The sequence below is a fragment of the Myxine glutinosa genome, chromosome 9 (genome assembly GCF_964187855.1).
Source record: "Myxine glutinosa chromosome 9, kmMyxGlut1.1, whole genome shotgun sequence".
In the NCBI taxonomy this organism is placed as follows: Eukaryota; Metazoa; Chordata; class Myxini; order Myxiniformes; family Myxinidae; genus Myxine; species Myxine glutinosa.
In genome coordinates this window covers 61,262,052-61,287,026 of record NC_136269.1, presented here as the reverse complement: position 1 = coordinate 61,287,026, position 24,975 = coordinate 61,262,052, and the positions used below count along the sequence as shown (strand labels likewise).

The following is a 24,975-nucleotide window of genomic DNA, read 5'->3' as shown; positions in this document are numbered from 1 at the left end:
TTGATGTATCAATGTCAGATCTGCCACAACATTGTCAGACAGACTATGCAAAGTTGAATGTCTTAGCTAGGAAAAACAGGATGAATATTGTTGACGTTCCACGTGATGGCAATTGTATGTTCTATTCTGTTTGTTACCACCTTGACAGGCTAGGAGTGACTACATGTAACCCAGCTTTGTTGCGTGAACAAGTTGCTGATTTCATGAGCACAAATGCTGAGAATTATCGTGACTTTATATCAGCCAGGATAGCAACAGAAAATTTGTCTAATGCTGATACTGAGCAACCAACGGAACATGATAGAGCTATCAGGGAAATACAGGATATCGAAACACAAAGAGAGTTGCAATGGATAAGGTACATTGATGAAGTTCAATATGGAAATCAATGGGGAGACCACGTAACACTACAGGCACTGGCAGATATGTTTTCATTCACTGTTTATGTTCATGCAACGTCAAGCTCTACCATGCACACTGTATATTCCAGATATCACAGTGATAAGGAATTTCATCTTGGATTGATTGGTCAATCTCACTATGTTGTGTTTGAGCCATACTCTGTATGCGATGGTACAAGTGTATCCTTGTCAAATGACGAAGTGCTTGAAAAACATGTTAATATGTCTGACACGAGTAGAGTGGCATCATCTTTGGAGACTGAAACGTGTGATGGAAAGACAACTGTGACTAAGGAAAACACAGAAAGTGATGACTCTGATGAGGAACTAGTTGCTGAAGATGAGCATGCTTTTGAAGAAGCTTCTAAAGTTTGCGGCTTGCCATATGAAACCAGCATGATGAATGAAAATCCAGAATTAGTAAACAAATTGATAAGTGTTGCACCAGGAGATAACGAGAAGCCAATGCCACTTCTGAGTGATCCTAATTTTGAGGAATTGTCACATCCAGATAAATATCCAGATGGATCAAATGCACTGACAACTGATCGACCAATTCATTTAACTCCACGAAAATACTTCAACCAAAGACTACTTGATGTAGATGGACGATTTGCGAAATCAATTGAATATCTCCTTAGTGCACAATATGCTACTGAAAGCAAACAAGTTCAGAGTGATATCAATCACTTCATGTTTCGTAGAGCTAGTGGCAAACACTTTCGTGGCAAAAGACTCACAGCTGGTATGGTGAAAAGTGTTGAACACATGAGTAGACTTATACAATCTGACCATGCATATAGAATCCTGAAGAATGTTAGAGGGACACAGGCCTACTTTCAAACTGTATATTATGATGTACTCGCCATGGTTCGACAAGTAGGTAATCCTACATGGTTTTTCACAGTATCTGCTGCCGACATGCAATGGCCTGATGTAATTCAAACAATAGCTCGACAGTATGGTACAATACTGAGTGACGATGATGTGAAAATTATGTCATTTGCAGATAGATCAATGTGGTTGAGATCAAACCCTGTCACTGCTGCACGCCAGTTTCAATACAGATTAGAGCTTTTGTTCAGAGATGTACTGAAATCGAATGCTCATCCACTAGGTGAGATTGTTGACTATGTGATCCGTATAGAATTTCAAGCTCGTGGATCTCCTCATGCTCACACATTACTTTGGGTAAAAAATGCACCAAAATTAGATGTTGCATCTGATGAAGCTGTTGCATCTTTCATGGACAAACATGTATCTTGTGCTCTGCCAGATGATGATCCTGTGCTACACACATTAGTTGAAAGGTTGCAAGTCCATAGTCACTCGTCTTACTGTCGAAAAAAGGGTTGTTGTCGATTCAAATACCCAAAACCACCGAGTTCAAGAACTATCATTGCCAGAGAACCAGATGAACAAAATTCAAAACTGGTCAAGGAAAGTGCCAAGTGTGTTCTCAGCAAAGTGAAAGAGGTATTGTCCGATGAAAGTACCCCAAAGAATGTTAGTATGACAAAACTGTTGGATATGGCGAATGTACCAGAAGAACTTTATGCAAATGCGTTGCCAGTTTCTGAGAAAGGCAAACATATACTGCTGAGGAGAAACCCTTCTGAAGTTAATGTTAATCCATACAATCCTACTGTATTGAAAGCATGGCAAGCAAACATTGATATCCAGTTCATTGTTGATGCATATGCATGTGTTATGTATGTAGCTGCTTACATGACCAAGAATGAAAAAGGTGTAGGAGAGCTATTGAAACAAGTGTGCAAAGAATACAAAGATCAGGACATCAAAACAATGTTGAGACGTGTGGGATCAGTATTCTTGAACCATCGTGAAGTAAGTGCACAAGAAGCTGTGTATCGAATTTTGTCAATGCCAATGAAGAAATTCAGTAGACAGGTGTTGTTTGTCAATACTGATGCAAAAACAGAACGATCAGCTGTGCTGAAACCACAAAAAGAGCTTGATGATCTGGATGATGGAGATGAGGATATATTCCAAAGTAACATCATCATAAGATATGCTTCAAGACCTAACATATTGGAAAACCTGTGCCTTGCTGATTTTGCTGCCAATTATACGGTTAGTCATTGTGACAGAGGTGAAGAGATAGATGACAGTGTTCCTGTGGTATTAGAAATGGATCAAGAACAGGCAGGATTAGCTGACAGAGATAGACTCCCGAAGTACATCAAGTTGAAAGATGGCAAAGGAACAATGCATAAACGTCGATGTGAAGCAGTAATTCGATTTAGAAAGTTTAGTTTTGAAAAAGACTCCAGTAACTTCTATCGAGCAAAACTGATGCTATATTTACCATGGAGAAATGAGGATGTTGATCTGACTGCAGGCTTTCCTGATTATGCTTCTCATTATTTTGCCGTTGCCGATGCCATATGTGAAAATGAGGCAAAATTCACACAAAATTTGGAACTAATCGATCAAGCTATGCATGATCATGCAGAATATGGACCACCGGAACACGCATGGGCAAACATTGCACCCGGTGCTGAGCATAACAATTTGCAAGATATAAATGAAGACATTGATGTGGAGAGGGATATTGACCAGGAAGATCTTGATGCAAATGCCAACATGATTGAATCGCCAAAATGTATCCAGACATCAGAACTTGTAGCACGTTATCAAGCTGAAGCTGACCGAGAGCTTATGTCACCCTCAGAATATCGAAAAATGATTCGTAGACTCAATGTGAAACAGTCAGAGATCGTTTTTTATCACAGACAGTGGTGCAAAGCTGCCGTAATAGCAATGAAACAGGGTAAAACTGTAAAACCATACAGACTTTTCTTGAGTGGTCCTGGTGGTGTTGGAAAAAGTCATGTGATAAAACTGATACATTCAGACACTAGAAAGTTGTTAGCACTGTCAGGTGGGATAAAACCAACAGATGTCACGGTGTTGTTGACTGCTCCTACAGGAGTTGCTGCATTTAATATTGGAGGAATGACCGTTCACTCAGCGCTGCTTCTCCGAACAACTAAGTATGGGAAAGAAGGTGACCATCTGTCATTTGAGAAACTGAATTCTCTACGATCCAAGCTGGAGCATCTGCACTTGGTTATCATTGATGAAATTTCCATGGTTGGATCAGATATGTTGTTGAACATCCACAAGCGTCTAGAGGAAATTAAAGGAGTTACTGGAGATTCAATATATTTTGGTAATGTGTGTATTCTTGCAGTTGGAGATTTGTATCAACTTCCTCCAGTGAGACAGTCACAAATATATCAACCTGTACGTGATCCAGTCGAAAGGTTGAATGGTTGTCTCTGGAAAGAAGAGTTCAAAATACATGAGTTGGATGAAGTTATGCGTCAGAAAGATGACTGTGCATTTGCAGAATTGCTTTGCCGTGTTAGAGTTGGGAAATGTACAAATAGAGATCTGGATGTATTGAAATCTAGAGAAATCAGTTTAGATGATCCAAATTACCCACAGGATGTACTCCACGTATTTGCATTCAACGGTGATGTTGATGACAGGAATATGGCAAAATTGGAGAAACTTGCACCAAGTCCTAAACAGCGTATTTACATTCATGCATCAGATGACAAAACGGACAGCACAGGACAACTAAATTTGGAAAGAATACCAACTTCACAGAAACGTTCTGAAACTGCTGGTCTTCATACGACTCTCATTTTGGCAATTGGTGCACGAGTGATGCTCACATATAATGTGGATACTGGAGATGGACTTGTTAATGGTGTAATTGGAACTGTTGAAAGTATCATAGAAAATACAAACAAAGGAGTTGCTATAGTTCTGGTGAAATTTGACAGCGAAAATGTAGGTACAAGTGCTATTTCTGGAAGTCAGTGGAAAGACCGATATCCCAATGCAGTTCCAATCAAAAGACACGAAGGGAAATTTGAAAAAGGAAACAGGAAGGCAGCGCAAATCTCCAGAAGACAATTCCCGCTTACACTGGCTTGGGCAGTAACAATTCATAAGTGTCAGGGTCTCACAGTGGATGAAATTGTTGTCAGCATGAAGGGTGCAAAACGATTTGGAAAAGGACAAGCATATGTGGCATTCAGTCGAGTGAAGACTCTGCTTGGTTTGCATATACTTGACTTTGATTCAGCTGGAATAAAAGCTAATGATAAATTGGAACATGAAATTAATGAAATGCGTGTTAATACATTGTCAATGGAAGAGTTAAATCTTTTGACCTTGCACAAACCTGACTGGATAACAGTGGGTCACTTAAATATCCATTATTTCCTAGAGAAATTAGCAGACCTGATGAGTCATAGAGAAAATCAAATTTTAGCTGAAACAGATGTTATGTGTTTCACTGAAACCTATCTGACAGATGATCATAATGTTGATGAATTTGCTGAGAAATATGGATATACAGTTTTCAGACAAAATATTCCAAGCATGCATGATCATGGTAATTTGCACGGAGTGATGATATGTGCACTGACTGATCTGCAACCTAAAGAACTAGAACTGATATCTGTGAAAGGATTGGAGTCAAAAGCGATAGTTTTAGAAATGCAGAAATCACGTTTTGTTGTTGCTGTAGTTTATAGGAAACCATCATTCCCAATGAAAACCTTCTTGCTACAACTAAGTAGTCTTCTTGATTTGATGCCATTACATGTGCCAACAATCATACTTGGTGACTTCAATGATGATTTGACAAACCAAAGACAAACAGAGTTGACAAAGCTCATGCAACGCTATGGATTCAAACAATGTATTAACCAGGCAACAACAGATAGAGGTACAATGATAGATCACATATATTTCAATAAAAATGAACCGGAACAAGTTCACATGGACGTGCATGATACGTACTATTCTGATCATGACATGACTTTTGTCACCACAGAGTGTACATGAATGGTTCATGAGACATAATTGATGTCGTTGTAAGTTGTTATAGCAGATATTCTCCGCAAGCATGACATATATGACAGCATACTATGATTTCAAACAGTACATTACATATCTTAGCCCAGACAGAGCTACATTATCAAATATTTACCTGATTGTAATTAACATCAGTAATTAAATATTGATACATGTGAACTTCCTCCAGTGAGACAGTCACAAGTCTATCAATCTGTATGTGATCCAATAAAGGTTGAATGGTTGTCTCTGGAAAGATGAGTTCAAAATACATGAACAGCAACACTTCAAATTGGATACACTTCTTCATCAGAAGCTATATCAAATTCTCTAGAACTGCTAAACCCAATGGTGTCAATCATGACCAGTGAATGATCTCGTCATCTGAATCTTGTAACACCAATGACCTCTGGTGTGATACTATACTGTATGTGACTTGATTAGTGTTGTACAATGTTGACTACCCTTTGTTAAAATACCTGAAAATGAGTGTGATTTTACATCATTTGTGATTTTACATCATGTGATTTACATTTTACACGTCCAGCATGGTGATTTTAGTTCGGTGGGAATCAGAATATGGTTTTGACATACACTCAATATCACATTTCACATTTCTGGTACAGAGTAGTATGTTGTGCACATGTGTTCTGAGCATCTGTATTAAAGATAGTATCTCATCTTGCATATAATGCACTTGTGTGATCTTACTCTTCACAACCTTTGATTTTCTCCTCAGTGCTAGTGGACACAGCCTTCATAACATTCAATCGACTCAGTTGAAAGTTCAATGACATTCTAGAATGGCTGAAACTGGTCAGAAAGTATCTCTAGTATTGTTCTTTGTCAGGTCGATCTTGATTCCTGGATGTGACTTGTTTTTAGTTAAATACCAAAATGAGTGGTGTTTGGATCAACGATTACAAAGAAATTACGACTGATGAAGCTGAGAACATGTTATATTGCAGACAGAGTTAAATATAATTATGACGTCATAAGGGAGGCACCTATGACGTCATCATTAACATATCTTATTCCCCATGGAGAGTTCTTTACAATGAGCCATGTCTCAATTTTTTCTATTCAGCACTTTTGGAGATATCGAGGTGCAAGGTTTTTTGGTTTTTCCAAGATGGCGGCTGAACCACGTGACCGATGACGTCATCATTAACATATTTTATTCCCCATGGAGGATTCTTTACAATGAGCCATGTCTCAATTTTTTCTATTCAGCACTTTTGGACACATAGAGGTGCTAAGTTTTTCGGTTTTTCCAAGATGGCGGCCGAACCACGTGACCGATGATATCATCATTAACATATTTTATTCCCCATGGAGAGTTCTTTACAATGAGCCATGTCTCAATTTCTTCTATTCAGCACTTTCGGAGATATGGAGGTGCAAAGTTTTTCGGTTTTTCCAAGATGGCGGCCGACCACGTGACATATGACGTCATCATAAACATATTTTATTCCCCATGGAGAGTTCTTTACAATGAGCCATGTCTCAATTTTTTCTGTACAGTACTTTCGGAGATATAGAGGTGCAAAGTTTTTCGGTTTTTCCAAGATGGCGGCCGAACCACGTCACCGATGACGTCATCAATTGGGCACAGTCTATTCCAGGGCAAGACCAATATGTGTGCAAAGTTTGGCGATTCTCCGTGCAACGGTGTAGACGCAGTGCTGCAAACAGACAAACAGACAAACAGACAAACAGACAAACGAACAGATCAACATACTTGCCGGAATCTTTTCCGGCAAGTAACAAACAGATGAAAAATCGGTCAGAGACCGAGGACTTGCCGGAATGTACTTTTTTATCGGCCATTTAGAACAAATATGGCGGCCGAACTATGTGATACATGACGTCATCATTAACATATTTTATTCCCCATGGAGAGTTCTTTACAATGAGCCATACCTCAATTTTTTCTGTTCAGGACTTTTGGAGATGTGGAGGTGCAGAGTTTTTCGGTTTTTCCAAGATGGCGGCCGACCACGTGACATATGACGTCATCATTAACATATTTTATTCCCCATGGAGAGTTCTTACCAATGAGCCATGTCTCAATTTTTTCTGTTCAGCACTTTCGGAGATATGGAGGTGCAAAGTTTTTCGGTTTTTCCAAGATGGCGGCCGACCACGTGACATATGACGTCATCATTAACATATTTTATTCGCCATGGAGAGTTCTTTACAATGAGCCATGTCTCAATTTTTTCTGTTCAGCACTTTTGGAGATATCGTGGTGCAAAGTTTTGCCGTTTTTCCAAGATGGCGGCCGACCACGTGACTGATGACGTCATCATTAACATATTTTATTCCCCATGGAGAGTTCTTTACAATGAGCCATGTCTCAATTTTTTCTGTTCAGCACTTTCGGAGATATGGAGGTGCAAAGTTTTTCGGTTTTTCCAAGATGGCGGCCGAACCACGTGACTGATGACTTCATCAGTAACATATTTTATTCCCCATGGAGAGTTATTTACAATGAGCCATGTCTCAATTTTTTCTGTTCAGCACTTTCGGAGATATGGAGGTGTAAAGTTTTTCGGTTTTTCCAAGATGGCGGCCGAACCACGTCACCGATGACGTCATCATTTGGGCACAGTATATTAGAGGGCAAGACCAATATGTGTGCCAAGTTTGGCGATTCTACGTGCAACGGTGTAGACGTAGTGCTGCAAACAGACAAACAGACAGACAGACAGACAGACAGACAGACAGATGAAAAATCGGTCAGAGACCGAGGACTTGCCGGAATGTACTTTTTTATCGGCCATTTAGGACAAATATGGCGGCTGAACCACGTGAACGATGACGTCATCATTAACATATTTTATTCCCCATGGCGAGTTCTTTACAATGAGCCATGTCTCAATTTTTTCTGTTCAGCACTTTTGGAAATATAGTGGTGCAAAGTTTTGCCGTTTTTCCAAGATGGCGGCCGACCACGTGACTGATGACGTCATCATTAACATATTTTATTCCCCATGGAGAGTTCTTTACAATGAGCCATGTCTCAATTTTTTCTGTTCAGCACTTTTGGAGATATAGTGGTGCAAAGTGTTGCTGTTTTTCCAAGATGGTGGCCGACCACGTGACTGATGACGTCATCATTAACATATTTTATTCCCCATGGAGAGTTCTTTACAATGAGCCATGTCTCAATTTTTTCTGTTCAGTACTTTCGGAGATATAGAGGTGCAAAGTTTTTCGGTTTTTCCAAGATGGCGGCCGAACCACGTCACCGATGACGTCATCAATTGGGCACAGTCTATTCCAGGGCAAGACCAATATGTGTGCAAAGTTTGGCGATTCTACGTGCAACGGTGTAGACGCAGTGCTGCAAACAGACAGACAGACAAACAGACAAACAGACAAACAGACAAATGAAAAATCGGTCAGAGACCGAGGACTTGCCGGAATGTACTTTTTTATCGGCCATTTAGGACAAATATGGCGGCCGAACCACGTGACCGATGACGTCATCATTAACATATTTTATTCCCCATGGAGAGTTCTTTACAATGAGCCATACCTCAATTTTTTCTATTCAGGACTTTTGGAGATGTGGAGGTGCAGAGTTTTTCGGTTTTTCCAGGATGGCGGCCGAACCACGTGACCGATGACATCATCATTAACATATTGTATTCCCAATGGAGAGTTCTTTCCAATGAGCCATGTCTCAATTTTTTCTATTCAGCACTTTCGGAGATATGGAGGTGCAAAATTTTTCAGTTTTTCCAAGATGGCGGCCGCACCACGTGACCGATGACGTCATCATTAACATGTTTTATTCCCCATGGAGAGTTCTTTTCAATGAGCCATGTCTCAATTTTTTCTGTTCAGCACTTTTGGAGATATAGTGGAGCAAAGTTTTGCCGTTTTTCCAAGATGGCGGCCGACCACGTGACATATGTCATCATTAACATATTTTATTCCCCATGGAGAGTTCTTTACAATGAGCCATGTCTCAATTTTTTCAATTCAGCACTTTCAGAGATGTTGAGGTGCAAAGTTTTCGGTTTTTCCAAGATGGCGGCCAAACCACGTGACCGATGACGTCATCATTAACATATTTTATTCCACATGGAGAGTTCTTGACAATGAGCCATGTCTCAATTTTTTCTATTCAGCACTTTCGGAGATGTGGAGGTGCAAAGCTTTTCAGTTTTTCCAAGATGGCGGCCAAACCACGTGACCGATGACGTCATCATGAACATAATTTATTCCCCATGGAGAGTTCTTTACAATGAGCCATGTCTCAATTTTTTCTATTCAGCACTTTCAGAGATATGGAGGTGCAAAGTTTTTCGTTTTTTCCAAGATGGCGGCCGAACCACGTGACTGATGACATCATCATTAACATATTTTATTCCCCATGGAGAGTTCTTTCCAATGAGCCATGTCTGAATTTTTTCTATTCAGCACTTTCGGAGATGTGGAGGTGCAAAGTTTTTCGGTTTTTCCAAGATGGCGGCCGAAACACGTGACCGATGACGTCATAAATTGGGCACAGTCTATTCCAGGGCAAGACGAATATGTGTGCGAAGTTTGGCGATTCTCCGTGCAACGGTGTAGACGCAGTGCTGCAAACAGACAGACAGACAAACAGACAGACAAACAGACAAACCAACAGATCAACATACTTGCCGGAATCTTTTCCGGCAAGTAACAAATGAAAAATCGGTCAGAGACCGAGGACTTGCCGGAATGTACTTTTTTGTTGTCCATTTCGGACAAATATGGCGGCCGAACCACGTGACCGATGACGTCATCATTAACATATTTTATTCCCCATGGAGAGTTCTTTCCAATGAGCCATACCTCAATTTTTTCTATTCAGGACTTTTGGAGATGTGGAGGTGCAGAGTTTTTCGGTTTTTCCAAGATGGCGGCCGAACCACGTGACCGATGACATCATCATTAACATATTTTATTCCCCATGGAGAGTTCTTTACAATGAGCCATGTCTCAATTTTTTCTGTTCAGCACTTTTGGAGATATAGTGGTGCAAAGTTTTGCCGTTTTTCCAAGATGGCGGCCGACCACGTGACATATGACGTCATCATTAACATATTTTATTCCCCATGGAGAGTTCTTTACAATGAGCCATGTCTCAATTTTTTCTGTTCAGTACTTTCAGAGATATAGAGGTGCAAAGTTTTTCGGTTTTTCCAAGATGGCGGCCGAACCACGTCACCGATGACGTCATCAATTGGGCACAGTCTATTCCAGGGCAAGACCAATAAGTGTGCAAAGTTTAGCGATTCTACGTGCAACGGTGTAGACGTAGTGCTGCAAACAGACAAACAGACAGACAGACAGACAGACAGACAGACAAATGAAAAATCGGTCAGAGACCGAGGACTTGCCGGAATGTACTTTTTTATCGGCCATTTAGGACAAATATGGTGGCCGAACCACGTGACCGATGACGTCATCATTAACATATTTTATTCCCCATGGAGAGTTCTTTACAATGGGCAATGTCTCAATTTTTTCTGTTCAGCACTTTTGGAGATATAGTGGTGCAAAGTTTTGCCGTTTTTCCAAGATGGCGGCCGACCACGTGACATATGACGTCATCATTAACATATTTTATTCCCCATGGAGCGTTCTTTACAATGAGCCATGTCTCAATTTTTTCTGTTCAGCACTTTTGGAGATATCGTGGTGCAAGGTTTTGCCGTTTTTCCAAGATGGCGGCCGACCACGTGACTGATGACGTCATCATTAACATATTTTATTCCCCATGGAGAGTTCTTTACAATGAGCCATGTCTCAATTTTTTCTGTTCAGCACTTTTGGAGATATAGTGGCGCAACGTTTTGCCGTTTTTCCAAGATGGCGAACGAACCACGTGACTGATGACGTCATCATTTACATATTTTATTCCCCATGGAGAGTTCTTTACAATGAGCCATGTCTCAATTTTTTCTGTTCAGTACTTTCAGAGATATAGAGGTGCAAGTTTTTTCGGTTTTTCCAAGATGGCGGCCGAACCACGTCACCGATGACGTCATCAATTGGGCACAGTCTATTCCAGGGCAAGACGAATATGTGTGCAAAGTTTGGCGATTCTCCGTGCAACGGTGTAGACGCAGTGCTGCAAACAGACAGACAAACAGATGAAAAATCGGTCAGAGACCGAGGACTTGCCGGAATGTACTTTTTTATCGGCCATTTAGGACAAATAGGGCGGCCGAACCACGTGACCGATGACGTCATCATTAACATATTTTATTCCCCATGGAGAGTTCTTTACAATGAGCCATACCTCAATTTTTTCTATTCAGGACTTTTGGAGATGTGGAGGTGCAGAGTTTTTCGGTTTTTCCAAGATGGCGGCCGAACCACGTGACCGATGACATCATCATTAACATATTTTGTTCCCCATGGAGAGTTCTTTACAATGAGCCATGTCTCAATTTTTTCTATTCAGCACTTTCGGAGATATGGAGGTGCTAAGTTTTTCGGTTTTTCCAAGATGGCGGCCGACCACGTGACTGATGACGTCATCATTAACATATTTTATTCCCCATGGAGAGTTCTTTACAATGAGCCATGTCTCAATTTTTTCTGTTCAGCACTTTTGGAGATATAGTGGTGCAAATTTTTGCCGTTTTTCCAAGATGGCGGCCGACCACGTGACATATGACGTCATCATTAACATATTTTATTCCCCATGGAGAGTTCTTTACAATGAGCCATGTCTCAATTTTTTCTGTTCAGTACTTTCGGAGATATAGAGGTGCAAATTTATTCGGTTTTTCCAAGATGGCGGCCGAACCACGTCACCGATGACGTCATCATTGAGGCACAGTATATTAGAGGGCAAGACCATTATGTGTGCAAAGTTTGGCGATTCTCCGTGCAACGGTGTAGACGCAGTGCTGCAAACAGACAAACAGACAGACAAACAGACAGACAAACAGACAGACAGACAAACAAACGAACAGATCAACATACTTGCCGGAAAATTTTTCCGGCAAGTAACAAACAGACAAATGTAATGCAAGTAATGCAAGTAATGTAATGCAAGTAATGCAAGTAATGCAAGTAATGCAAGTAATGCAAGCAAGACAAATGTAATGCAATTTTCCGGCAAGTAATGAAAAATCGGTCAGAGACCGAGGACTTGCCGGAATGTACTTTTTATCGACCATTTAGAACAAATATGGCGGCCGAACCACGTGACCGATGATATCATCATTAACATATTTTATTCCCCATGGAGAGTTCTTTACAATGAGCCATGTCTCAATTTTTTCTATTCAGCACTTTCGGAGATATGGAGGTGCAAAGTTTTTCGGTTTTTCCAAGATGGCGGCCGACCACGTGACATATGACGTCATCATTAACATATTTTATTCCCCATGGAGAGTTCTTACCAATGAGCCATGTCTCAATTTTTTCTGTTCAGCACTTCCGGAGATTTGGAGGTGCAAAGTTTTTCGGTTTTTCCAAGATGGCGGCCGACCACGTGACATATGACGTCATCATTAACATATTTTATTCCCCATGGAGAGTTCTTTTCAAAGAGCCATGTCTCAATTTTTTTCTGTTCAGCACTTTTGGAGATATAGTGGTGCAAAGTTTTGCCGTTTTTCCAAGATGGCGGCCGACCACGTGACTGATGACGTCATCAATAACATATTTTAAATCCCCATGGTGAGTTCTTTACAATGAGCCATGTCTCAATTTTTTCTGTTCAGCACTTTTGGAGATATAGTGGTGCAAATTTTTGCCGTTTTTCCAAGATGGCGGCCGACCACGTGACATATGATGTCATCATTAACATATTTTTTTCCCCATGGAGAGTTCTTTTCAATGAGCCATGTCTCAATTTTTTCTGTTCAGCACTTTTGGAGATATAGTGGCGCAACGTTTTGCCGTTTTTCCAAGATGGCGACCGAACCACGTGTCTGATGACGTCATCATTAACATATTTTATTCCCCATGGAGAGTTCTTTTCAATGAGCCATGTCTCAATTTTTTCTGTTCAGCACTTTTGGAGATATAGTGGTGCAAAGTTTTGCCGTTTTTCCAAGATGGCGACCGAACGACGTGACCGATGACGTCATCATTAACGTATTTTATTCCACATGGAGAGTTCTTGACAATGAGCCATGTCTCAATTTTTTCTGTTCAGCACTTTCGGAGATATAGAGGTGCAAAATTTTTTCAGTTTTTCCAAGATGGCGGCCGAACCACGTCACCGATGACGTCGTCAATTGGGCACAGTCTATTCCAGGGCAAGACCAATATGTGTGCAAAGTTTGGCGATTCTACGTGCAACAGTGTAGACGCAGTGCTGCAAACAGACAGACAGACAAACAGACAGACAAACAAATGAAAAATCGGTCAGAGACCGAGGACTTGCCGGAATGTACTTTTTTGTCGGCCATTTTGGACAAATATGGCGGCCGAACCACGTGACCGATGACGTCATCATTAACATACATATATTATTCCCCATGGAGAGTTCTTTACAAAGAGCCATGTCTCAACTTTTTCTATTCAGCACTTTTGGAGATATGGAGGTGCTACGTTTTTCGGTTTTTCCAAGATGGCGGCCGAACCACGTGACCTATGATGTCATCATTAACATATTTTATTCCCCATGGAGAGTTCTTTACAATGAGCCATGTCTCAATTTTTTCTATTCAGCACTTTCAGAGATATGGAGGTGCAAAATTTTTCGGTTGTTCCAAGATGGCGGCCGAACCACGTGACATATGATGTCATCATTAACATATTTTATTCCCCATGGAGAGTTCTTTCCAATGAGCCATGTCTCAATTTTTTCTGTTTCGCACTTTTGGAGATATAGTGGTGCAAAGTTTTGCCGTTTTTCCAAGATGGCGGCCGACCACGTGACATATGACGTCATCATTAACACATTTTATTCCCCATGGAGAGTTCTTTACAATGAGCCATGTCTCAATTTTTTCTGTTCAGCACTTCCGCAGATATGGAGGTACTAGGTTTTTCGGTTTTTCCAAGATGGCGGCCCAACCACGTGACCTATGACGTCATCATTTACATATTTTATTCCCCATGGAGAGTTCTTTACAATGAGCCATGTCTCAATTTTTTATATTCAGCACTTTCAGAGATATGGAGGTGCAAAATTTTTCGGTTTTTCCAAGATGGCGGCCGAACCACGTGACATATGACGTCATCATTAACATATTCTATTCCCCATGGAGAGTTCTTTACAATGAGCCATGTTTCAATTTTTTCTGTTCAGCACTTTTGGAGATATAGTGGTGCAAAGTTTTGCCGTTTTTCCAAGATGGCGACCGACCACATGACATATGACGTCATCATTAACATATTCTATTCCCCATGGAGAGTTCTTTACAATGAGCCATGTCTCAATTTTTTCTGTTCAGCACTTTTGGAGATATCGTGGTGCAAAGTTTTGCCGTTTTTCCAAGATGGCGGCCGACCACGTGACTGATGACGTCATCATTCACATATTTTATTCCCCATGGAGAGTTCTTTACAATGAGCCATGTCTCAATTTTTTCTATTCAGTACTTTCAGAGATATGGAGGTGCAAAGTTTTGCCGTTTTTCCAAGATGGCGGCCGACCACGTGACTGATGACGTCATCATTAACATCTTCTATTCCCCATGGAGAGTTCTTTACAATGAGCCATGTCTCAATTTTTTCTGTTCAGCACTTTTGGAGATTTCGTGGTGCAAAGTTTTGCCGTTTTTCCAAGATGGCGGCCGACCACGTGACTGATGATGTCATCATTAACATATTTTATTCCCCATGGAGAGTTCTTTACAATGAGCCATGTCTCAATTTTTTCTGTTCAGTACTTTCGGAGATATAGAAGTGCAAAGTTTTTCGGTTTTTCCAAGATGGCGGCCGAACCACGTCACCGATGACGTCATCAATTGGGCACAGTCTATTCCAGGGCAAGACCAATATGTGTGCAAAGTTTGGCGATTCTCCGTGCAACGGTGTAGACGCAGTGCTGCAAACAGACAGACAAACAGACAGACAGACAGACAGACAGACAGACAAACAAACGAACAGATCAACATACTTGCCGGAAAATTTTTCCGGCAAGTAATGAAAAATCGGTCAGAGACCGAGGACTTGCCGGAATTTACTTTTTTATCGGCCATTTAGGACAAATATGGCGGCTGAACCACCTGACCGATGACATCATCATTAACATATTTTATTCCCCACGGAGAGTTCTTTACAATGAGCCATGTCTCAATTTTTTCTGTTCAGCACTTTTGGAGATAGAGGTGCAACGTTTTTCGGATTTTCCAAGATGGCGGCCGAACCACGTGACCGATGACGACATCATTAACATATTTTATTCCCCCTGGAGAGTTCTTTCCAATGAGCCATGTCTCAATTTTTTCTGTTCAGCACTTTTGGAGATAGAGGTGCAACGTTTTTCGGATTTTCCAAGATGGCGGCCGAACCACGTGACCGATGACGTCATCATTAACTTATTTTATTCCCCCTGGAGAGTTCTTTCCAATGAGCCATGTCTCAATTTTTTCTATTCAGCACTTTCGGAGATATGGAGGTGAATTTTTTTCCCGTTTTTCCAAGATGGCGGCCGCACCACGTGACCGATGACGTCATCATTAACATATTTTATTCCACATGGAGAGTTCTTGACAATGAGCCATGTCTCAATTTTTTCTATTCAGCACTTTCGGAGATATGGAGGTGCTAGGTTTTTCGGTTTTTCCAAGATGGCGGCCGACCACGCGACTGATGACGTCATCATTAACATATTTTATTCCCCATGGAGAGTTCTTTACAATGAGCCATGTCTCAATTTTTTCTGTTCAGCACTTTTGGAGATATAGTGGTGCAAAGTTTTGCCGTTTTTCCAAGATGGCGGCCGACCACGTGACATATGACGTCATCATTAACATATTTTATTCCCCATGGAGAGTTCTTTACAATGAGCCATGTCTCAATTTTTTCTGTTCAGCACTTTTGGAGATATAGTGGCGCAACGTTTTGCCGTTTTTCCAAGATGGCGACCGAACCACGTGACTGATGACGTCATCATTTACATATTTTATTCCCCATGGAGAGTTCTTTACAATGAGCCATGTCTCAATTTTTTCTGTTCAGTACTTTCGGAGATATAGAGGTGCAAGGTTTTTCAGTTTTTCCAAGATGGCGGCCGAACCACGTCACCGATGACGTCATCAATTGGGCACAGTCTATTCCAGGGCAAGACCAATATGTGTGCAAAGTTTGGCGATTCGCCGTGCAACGGTGTAGACGCAGTGCTGCAAACAGACAGACAGACAGACAGACAGACAGACAGACAGACAGACAAACAGACAGACAAACGAACAGATCAACATACTTGCCGGAAAAATTTTTCCGGCAAGTAATGAAAAATCGGTCAGAGACCGAGGACTTGCCGGAATGTACTTTTTTGTTGTCCATTTCGGACAAATATGGCGGCCGAACCACGTGACCGATGACGTCATTATTAACATATTTTATTCCCCATGGAGAGTTCTTTCCAATGAGCCATACCTCAATTTTTTCTATTCAGGACTTTTGGAGATGTGGAGGTGCAGAGTTTTTCGGTTTTTCCAAGATGGCGGCCGAACCACGTGACCGATGACATCATCATTAACATATTTTATTCCCCATGGAGAGTTCTTTACAATGAGCCATGTCTCAATTTTTTCTGTTCAGCACTTTTGGAGATATAGTGGTGCAAAGTTTTGCCGTTTTTCCAAGATGGCGGCCGACCACGTGACATATGACGTCATCATTAACATATTTTATTCCCCATGGAGAGTTCTTTACAATGAGCCATGTCTCAATTTTTTCTGTTCAGTACTTTCAGAGATATAGAGGTGCAAAGTTTTTCGGTTTTTCCAAGATGGCGGCCGAACCACGTCACCGATGACGTCATCAATTGGGCACAGTCTATTCCAGGGCAAGACCAATAAGTGTGCAAAGTTTAGCGATTCTACGTGCAACGGTGTAGACGTAGTGCTGCAAACAGACAAACAGACAGACAGACAGACAGACAGACAGACAAATGAAAAATCGGTCAGAGACCGAGGACTTGCCGGAATGTACTTTTTTTATCGGCCATTTAGGACAAATATGGCGGCCGAACCACGTGATAGATGACGTCATCATTAACATATATTATTCCCCATGGAGAGTTCTTTACAAAGAGCCTTGTCTCAACTTTTTCTATTCAGCACTTTTGGAGATATGGAGGTGCTACGTTTTTCAGTTTTTCCAAGATGGCGGCCGAACCACGTGACCTATGATGTCATCATTAACATATTTTATTCCCCATGGAGAGTTCTTTACAATGAGCCATGTCTCAATTTTTTCTATTCAGCACTTTCAGAGATATGGAGGTGCAAAATTTTTCGGTTTTTCCAAGATGGCGGCCGAACCACGTGACATATGACGTCATCATTAACATATTTTATTCCCCATTGAGAGTTCTTTACAATGAGCCATGTCTCAATTTTTTCTGTTCAGCACATTTGGAGATATAGTGGTGCACAGTTTTGCCGTTTTACCAAGATGGCGGCCGACCACGTGACTGATGACGTCATCATTAACATATTTTATTCCCCATGGAGAGTTCTTTACAATGAGCCATGTCTCAATTTTTTCTGTTCAGCACTTTTGGAGATATAGTGGTGCAAAGTTTTGCCGTTTTTCCAAGATGGCGGCCGACCACGTGACTGATGATGTCATCATTAACATATTTTATTCCCCATGGAGAGTTCTTTACAATGAGCCATGTCTCAATTTTTTCTGTTCAGTACTTTCGGAGATATAGAAGTGCAAAGTTTTTCGGTTTTTCCAAGATGGCGGCCGAACCACGTCACCGATGACGTCATCAATTGGGCACAGTCTATTCCAGGGCAAGACCAATATGTGTGCAAAGTTTGGCGATTCTGCGTGCAACGGTGTAGACGCAGTGCTGCAAACAGACAGACAGACAAACAGACAGACAAACAGACAGACAAACAAATGAAAAATCGGTCAGAGACCGAGGACTTGCCGGAATTTACTTTTTTATCGGCCATTTAGGACAAATATGGCGGCTGAACCACCTGACCGATGACGTCATCATCAACATATTTTATTCCCCACGGAGAGTTCTTTACAATGAGCCATGTCTCAATTTTTTCTGTTCAGCACTTTTGGAGATAGAGGTGCAACGTTTTTCGGATTTTCCAAGATGGCGGCCGAACCACGTGACCGATGACGTCATCATTAACATATTTTATTCCCCATGGAGAGTTCTTTCCAATGAGCCATGTCTCAATTTTCTCTGTTCAGCACCTTCGGAGATATGGAGGTGCAAAGTTTTTCGGATTTTCCAAGATGGCGGCAGAACCACGTGACATATGACGTCATCAGTAACCTATTTTATTCCCCATGGAGAGTTCTTTACAATGAGCCATGTCTCAATTTTTTCTGTACAGTACTTTCGGAGATATAGAGGTGCCAAGTTTTTCGGTTTTTCCAAGATGGCGGCCGAACCACGTCACCGATGACGTCATCAATTGGGCACAGTCTATTCCAGGGCAAGACCAATATGTGTGCAAAGTTTGGCGATTCTCCGTGCAACGGTGTAGACGCAGTGCTGCAAACAGACAAACAGACAAACAGACAAACAGACAAACAGACAAACAGACAAACGAACAGATCAACATACTTGCCGGAAAAATTTTTCCGGCAAGTAACAAATGAAAAATCGGTCAGAGACCGAGGACTTGCCGGAATGTACTTTTTTATCGGCCATTTAGGACAAATATGGCGGCCAAACCACGTGACCGATGAAGTCATCATTACTTGTTTTCTAAACTAATTTATTCCTTGATGATGCTCAAGAAATTTCATCTTGATCGGATGAAGTTTTGTACTTGGCGAATTATGACGTCATAATGGAGGAACCTATGACATCATCATTAACATATTTTATTCCCCATGGAGAGTTCTTTACAATGAGTCATGTCTCAATTTTTTCTATTCAGGACGTTTGGAGATGTGGAGGTGCAGAGTTTTTCGGTTTTTCCAAGATGGCGGCCGAACCACGTGACTGATGACGTCATCATTAACATATTTTATTCCCCATGGAGAGTTCTTTACAATGAGCCATGTCTCAATTTTTTCTGTTCAGCACTTTTGGAGATATAGTGGTGCAAAGTTTTGCCGTTTTTCCAAGATGGCGGCCGACCACGTGACATATGACATCATCGTTAACATATTTTATTCCCCATGGAGAGTTCTTTACAATGAGCCATGTCTCAATTTTTTCTGTTCAGGACTTTTGGAGATTTCGTGGTGCAAAGTTTTGCCGTTTTTCCAAGATGGCGGCCGACCACGTGACTGATGACGTCATCATTAACATATTTTATTCCCCATGGAGAGTTCTTTACAATGAGCCATGTCTCAATTTTTTCCGTTCAGCACTTTTGGAGATATAGTGGTGCAAAGTTTTGCCGTTTTTCCAAGATGGCGGCCAACCACGTGACATATGACGTCATCATTAACATATTTTATTCCCCATGGAGAGTTCTTTACAATGAGCCATGTCTCAATTTTTTCTGTTCAGCACGTTTGGAGATATAGTGGCGCAACGTTTTGCCGTTTTTCCAAGATGGCGACCGAACCACGTGACTGATGACATCATCATTTACATATTTTATTCCCCATGGAGAGTTCTTTACAATGAGCCATGTCTCAATTTTTTCTGTTCAGTACTTTCGGAGATATAGAGGTGCAAAGTTTTTCGGTTTTTCCAAGATGGCGGCCGAACCACGTCACCGATGACGTCATCAATTGGGCACAGTCTATTCCAGGGCAAGACCAATATGTGTGCAAAGTTTGGTGATTCTACGTGCAACGGTGTAGACGCAGTGCTGCAAACAGACAGACAAACAGACAGACAGACAGACAGACAGACAGACAAACAAACGAACAGATCAACATACTTGCCGGAAAATTTTTCCGGCAAGTAATGAAAAATCGGTCAGAGACCGAGGACTTGCCGGAATGTACTTTTTTATCGGCCATTTAGGACAAATAGGGCGGCCGAACCACGTGACCGATGACGTCATAATTAACATATTTTATTCCCCATGGAGAGTTCTTTGCAATGAGCCATACCTCAATTTTTTCTATTCAGGACTTTTGGAGATGTGGAGGTGCAGAGTTTTTCGGTTTTTCCAAGATGGCGGCCGAACCACGTGACCGATGACATCATCATTAACATATTTTGTTCCCCATGGAGAGTTCTTTACAATGAGCCATGTCTCAATTTTTTCTATTCAGCACTTTCGGAGATATGGAGGTGCTAAGTTTTTCGGTTTTTCCAAGATGGCGGCCGACCACGTGACTGATGACGTCATCATTAACATATTTTATGCCCCATGGAGGGTTCTTTACAATGAGCCATGTCTCAATTTTTTCTGTTCAGCACTTTTGGAGATATAGTGGTGCAAATTTTTGCCGTTTTTCCAAGATGGCGGCCGACCACGTGACATATGACGTCATCATTAACATATTTTATTCCCCATGGAGAGTTCTTTACAATGAGCCATGTCTCAATTTTTTCTGTTCAGTGCTTTCGGAGATATAGAGGTGCAAATTTATTCGGTTTTTCCAAGATGGCGGCCGAACCACGTCACCGATGACGTCATCATTGAGGCACAGTATATTAGAGGGCAAGACCATTATGTGTGCAAAGTTTGGCGATTCTCCGTGCAACGGTGTAGACGCAGTGCTGCAAACAGACAAACAGACAGACAAACAGACAAACAAACGAACAGATCAACATACTTGCCGGAATCTTTTCCGGCAAGTAACAAACGAACAGATCAACATACTTGCCGGAAAATTTTTCCGGCAAGTAACAAACGAACAGATCAACATACTTGCCGGAAAAAATTTTCCGGCAAGTAACGAACAGATCAACATACTTGCCGGAAAATTTTTTCCGGCAAGTAACAAACGGACTCAAATGCAATACCCTCTCTTCTGGCGAGGGTAATTAGAACGGCGATCGGTGGAGCACACACCTCCACCAGGCTGAGCAGTTTATGTTTTGTATCCCACTGCTAAGCCATATCTGCATCGGACCATTCGTCCTTGTCAAACACTAAAATCTAGTCGGCTTGTTCTTGTCACTGATCCATTTCATACAATCGGTCCACAACATTTTGAAAAATAAGCTATATATCATTTTTGGCCTTATCTCACAATGGTGAAGAATTACTTGAAGAATTAAAAAAATTATCGTATCCGAATCTGGATCTACACCAAAATCGAATCGATTCGTCCTTGTCACACACCCAACCTGTCCACCAAGTTTCGTCTGAATGAGTCCATAACTTTTTGAGATACCCTGCTTACAGGCAGACAAACAGACAGGGGTAAAAACATAACCTCCTCCACCTTTAGTGACGGAGGTAATCAGTAATCACCCTTCCTGAGAAACAATCACCCTTCCTTACTTCAGTAAAAATACAATTTATAGCTAGGCCAAGACTCCAACTGTTCTCCACTGCATCATCATAAAAAATGATATTCCTCCATGCTCTCTAGTCTTTCTCTGACATGAACCTCAATTTTGCACAAAGTAAAAAAATGTACACATTACGACACATGGAAAGCAATGAGATGGAACAAGTCCTTGAACACAATAGGTGGACATACAAGATAGCACATCATGGCATTGCTTTGTATTCACTATGAGTATGCATGTACCTTGAACATCAGCTTTTTCAACCAAGGACGAGGAGCCAAGAAGTCAACTATAGAGAATCCTTCCCGAGACCTCACGGTTGCTACGCCGACCCAATAACCACCGAAGCTGCTGGGACTGATGTTGTCTGGAAGACCTGGCAGATTCTCTGCAAACACCTCATGCCGTCCCTTGTTCTTTCCATTGATGTAATACCTTGAAATAATTATAATTACATAATTCATAAAATCGAATTCATACAATTGATGACCTATTTTTTTTTTTTTTTACATCATCATATGTCAGTGTCATTTATCAGCTTGCATCTTAACTTAGCTTGTATTGACATAAAAAGGGAAACCAGGACTTGGGAAAGAGGTTGCTTGAACTACACGTACAGTGTTGTGTGCATGCAACTTTTCATCAGTCTATTTTGCAATGAGAATTCCAAAATATTTAAATAATTTACTTTGATGTTATCTTCCTGATAACATGACTGACATCGTATTTATTTTATATTCAGATGATTAAAGACGTATCAGTTTTTTTGACATTCCCTTTGGACGAAAGCACATTCCATGATGTCAAGCCCTCTGCTATTTCCACAAAAGAACTAAAGCCTGATTAGACTGTGCATGGGATAAAAGCAAAATCAAATATGGTACTCATGAGATATCCTCGTGTTTTTTTTCAATATTCTGTTTATTTAAAATACTAGGACGTGCCCGTACGTGGGTGCCCGTTCCTTGCCAAAAAAAAAAAAAAAAATGTCTTCGCCCATGCATGCATGGGCGTGCCCATGGGCCCATGGGCGTGCCCGTAAGTGCGTGATGTGACCGTACAATGAATGTATCGTCCCGACGCCGCAGCTCGGATGGCGCTGCAGTTAATCGGGCCTGTATCGGCAGAGTTATTATAAACGTGTACTACAATCGATCGTACCTTACAACAATCAACACAGATTGCAACGTCAAATAAATGAATACGCTCTCAAATGTGCCGTCCGAGGCAGCGTCAGCTCGCCACGTTCAGCATCAGTACGTCGTCACTATGACTATCCGTAAGTCCGGAAGTGACGTCCTCATTTGACTGTCCGGAAGGTCGCATATCGCAGTTACGATGAATCGCAAATTAGTTTTAATTAGTTTTAAAACATAGTTTAACGCCAACATAGCGCCAACATAGTTTGCCAACGTGAAATAAATGAATACGCTCTCAAATGTGCCGTCCGAGGCAGAGTCTGTTCGCCACGTTCGGCACACGTGATAGCTCGCTGCTCTCTGATTGGTTGAATCGTTTTTTGGACATAGCTCGGTAACTACTTCTCCGATTAATATGAAACCTTGAAAAGGCACATCCTCGGGTCCCCAGCAATATACCTGGCAAGTTTCAAGTATATCGGACCCGTGGTTGTCGAGAAACAGCGGTCACAGACAAACACACAGACACACAGACAAACACACACACACACACAGATTACTGGAATTATAGATAGACTAGGGCATGCCCGTACGTGGGTGCAATGCCCGTACGTGGGTACGTGGGTACGTGGGTGCGAGTACGGTGACAACCCCCCCCCCTCTATTTACATGAAATGGTTTGGTCCATGAAATGTTTTGGTCCATTCGCAACGCCAAAGCGAACGGCGAACGGCTTGCGAGTACAGTGACAATCCCCCCCCTCTATTTACATGAAATGGTTTGGTCCATTCGCAACGACCACAGAACCCCCCCCCCCCCTCTATTTACATGAAATGGTTTGGTCCATTCGCAACGCCAAAGCGAACGGCGAACGGCTAAATCGCCATAGCTCGGTAACTACTTGTCCGATTAATTTCAAACCTTGAAAAGGCACATCCTCGGGTCCCCAGCAATATACCTGGCAAGTTTCAAGTATATCGGACCGGTAGTTGTCGAGAAACAGCGGTCACAGACAAACATACACACATACACACATACACACATACACACAGAGATTAATGGAATTATAGATAGATGATCACTGCTGCTAACTTCGAATCAACCATCTCTTCTCTCACCTAATGATCCGGGCCATTGTTGTTTCGCATACCAGGATGTGGTCCTCAGCTGGAGACAGCTCCACTCCATTTGCAAAGCACAATCCACTCAACAGCACATGGACGATTTTCGTATTTACATCATACTCGAGCAACCTGCAACAAAGAATGGTTCGTTCACCATTGAGAATGCAAAAATACACGTTGTTATCAATTTAGGAAGGTGGTTGTCTTCATGACTCGTTTTGATTTGCACTAAAAGAATACTGCAACAGAACATCAATGACCAATGAAGCAGTATATGTATTACACGACTAAAGGTATTTTAAACAGTATCACCGTATTTAAAACTATTTTCAATGGTCACTTGGAGACAGGGCAGCACGTGGAATCATTCTAAAGGCATCATAACTTAAAACGAAACGATAGATATATAATTAAATAATCATGAATGGTTTTATATTTTTTGAAAAATAATAAATATATAATAATAATAATAATAAGTAATTTTATAAAAACAATTTTATGAATTTTTTTTTTTTGGCGTCCGTCAGTAACCACAAGTATGTGAAGCACAGGGCCACAAATGTATAAGCAGGTCATATCATAAGCAGGTAGCTTTTCCTGGTCTTCATCAATGACCTCTCCGACTCTCTGGAAAATCCTCTCTATCTCTTTGCTGATGACTCCACTATCTGCCGCTCCATTCCTCTTCCCTCAGATCGGCAGTCTGCAGCCTCCTCACTCTCTGCAGACCTGGACAAAATCACAGACTGGTCAATCAAGTGGAACATGTCTTTCAATCCTGACAAATCTCACACTCTTACTATGTCTCTCTGAAAAGACCGACTGGACAACCCTCCCATCTACTTTCTCAACAATCCTCTCCAAGAAGTTCTATC

The 24,975-nt window shown here is 41.4% G+C and overlaps 2 protein-coding genes across 4 annotated transcripts in view; one reads left to right on the top strand and one right to left on the bottom strand.

Moving 5' to 3' along the window:
• The window catches only part of ABCD4 (ATP binding cassette subfamily D member 4), a 680,822-nt gene that overhangs the window by 441,877 nt on the left and 213,970 nt on the right, over nucleotides 1–24,975 (top strand). The window lies entirely within an intron of this gene.
• APMAP (adipocyte plasma membrane associated protein) overlaps nucleotides 1–24,975 on the bottom strand; it is a 91,023-nt gene that overhangs the window by 15,868 nt on the left and 50,180 nt on the right. For all 3 annotated transcript variants that reach the window (XM_068099017.2, XM_068099020.2, XM_068099019.2), the window contains 2 exons: nucleotides 24,095–24,229; nucleotides 22,080–22,272 (listed from right to left, as the gene is read on the bottom strand). In XM_068099017.2, coding sequence (XP_067955118.1) covers nucleotides 22,080–22,272; nucleotides 24,095–24,229 — 328 coding nt within the window. The remainder of the gene's footprint in view (nucleotides 1–22,079; nucleotides 22,273–24,094; nucleotides 24,230–24,975) is intronic.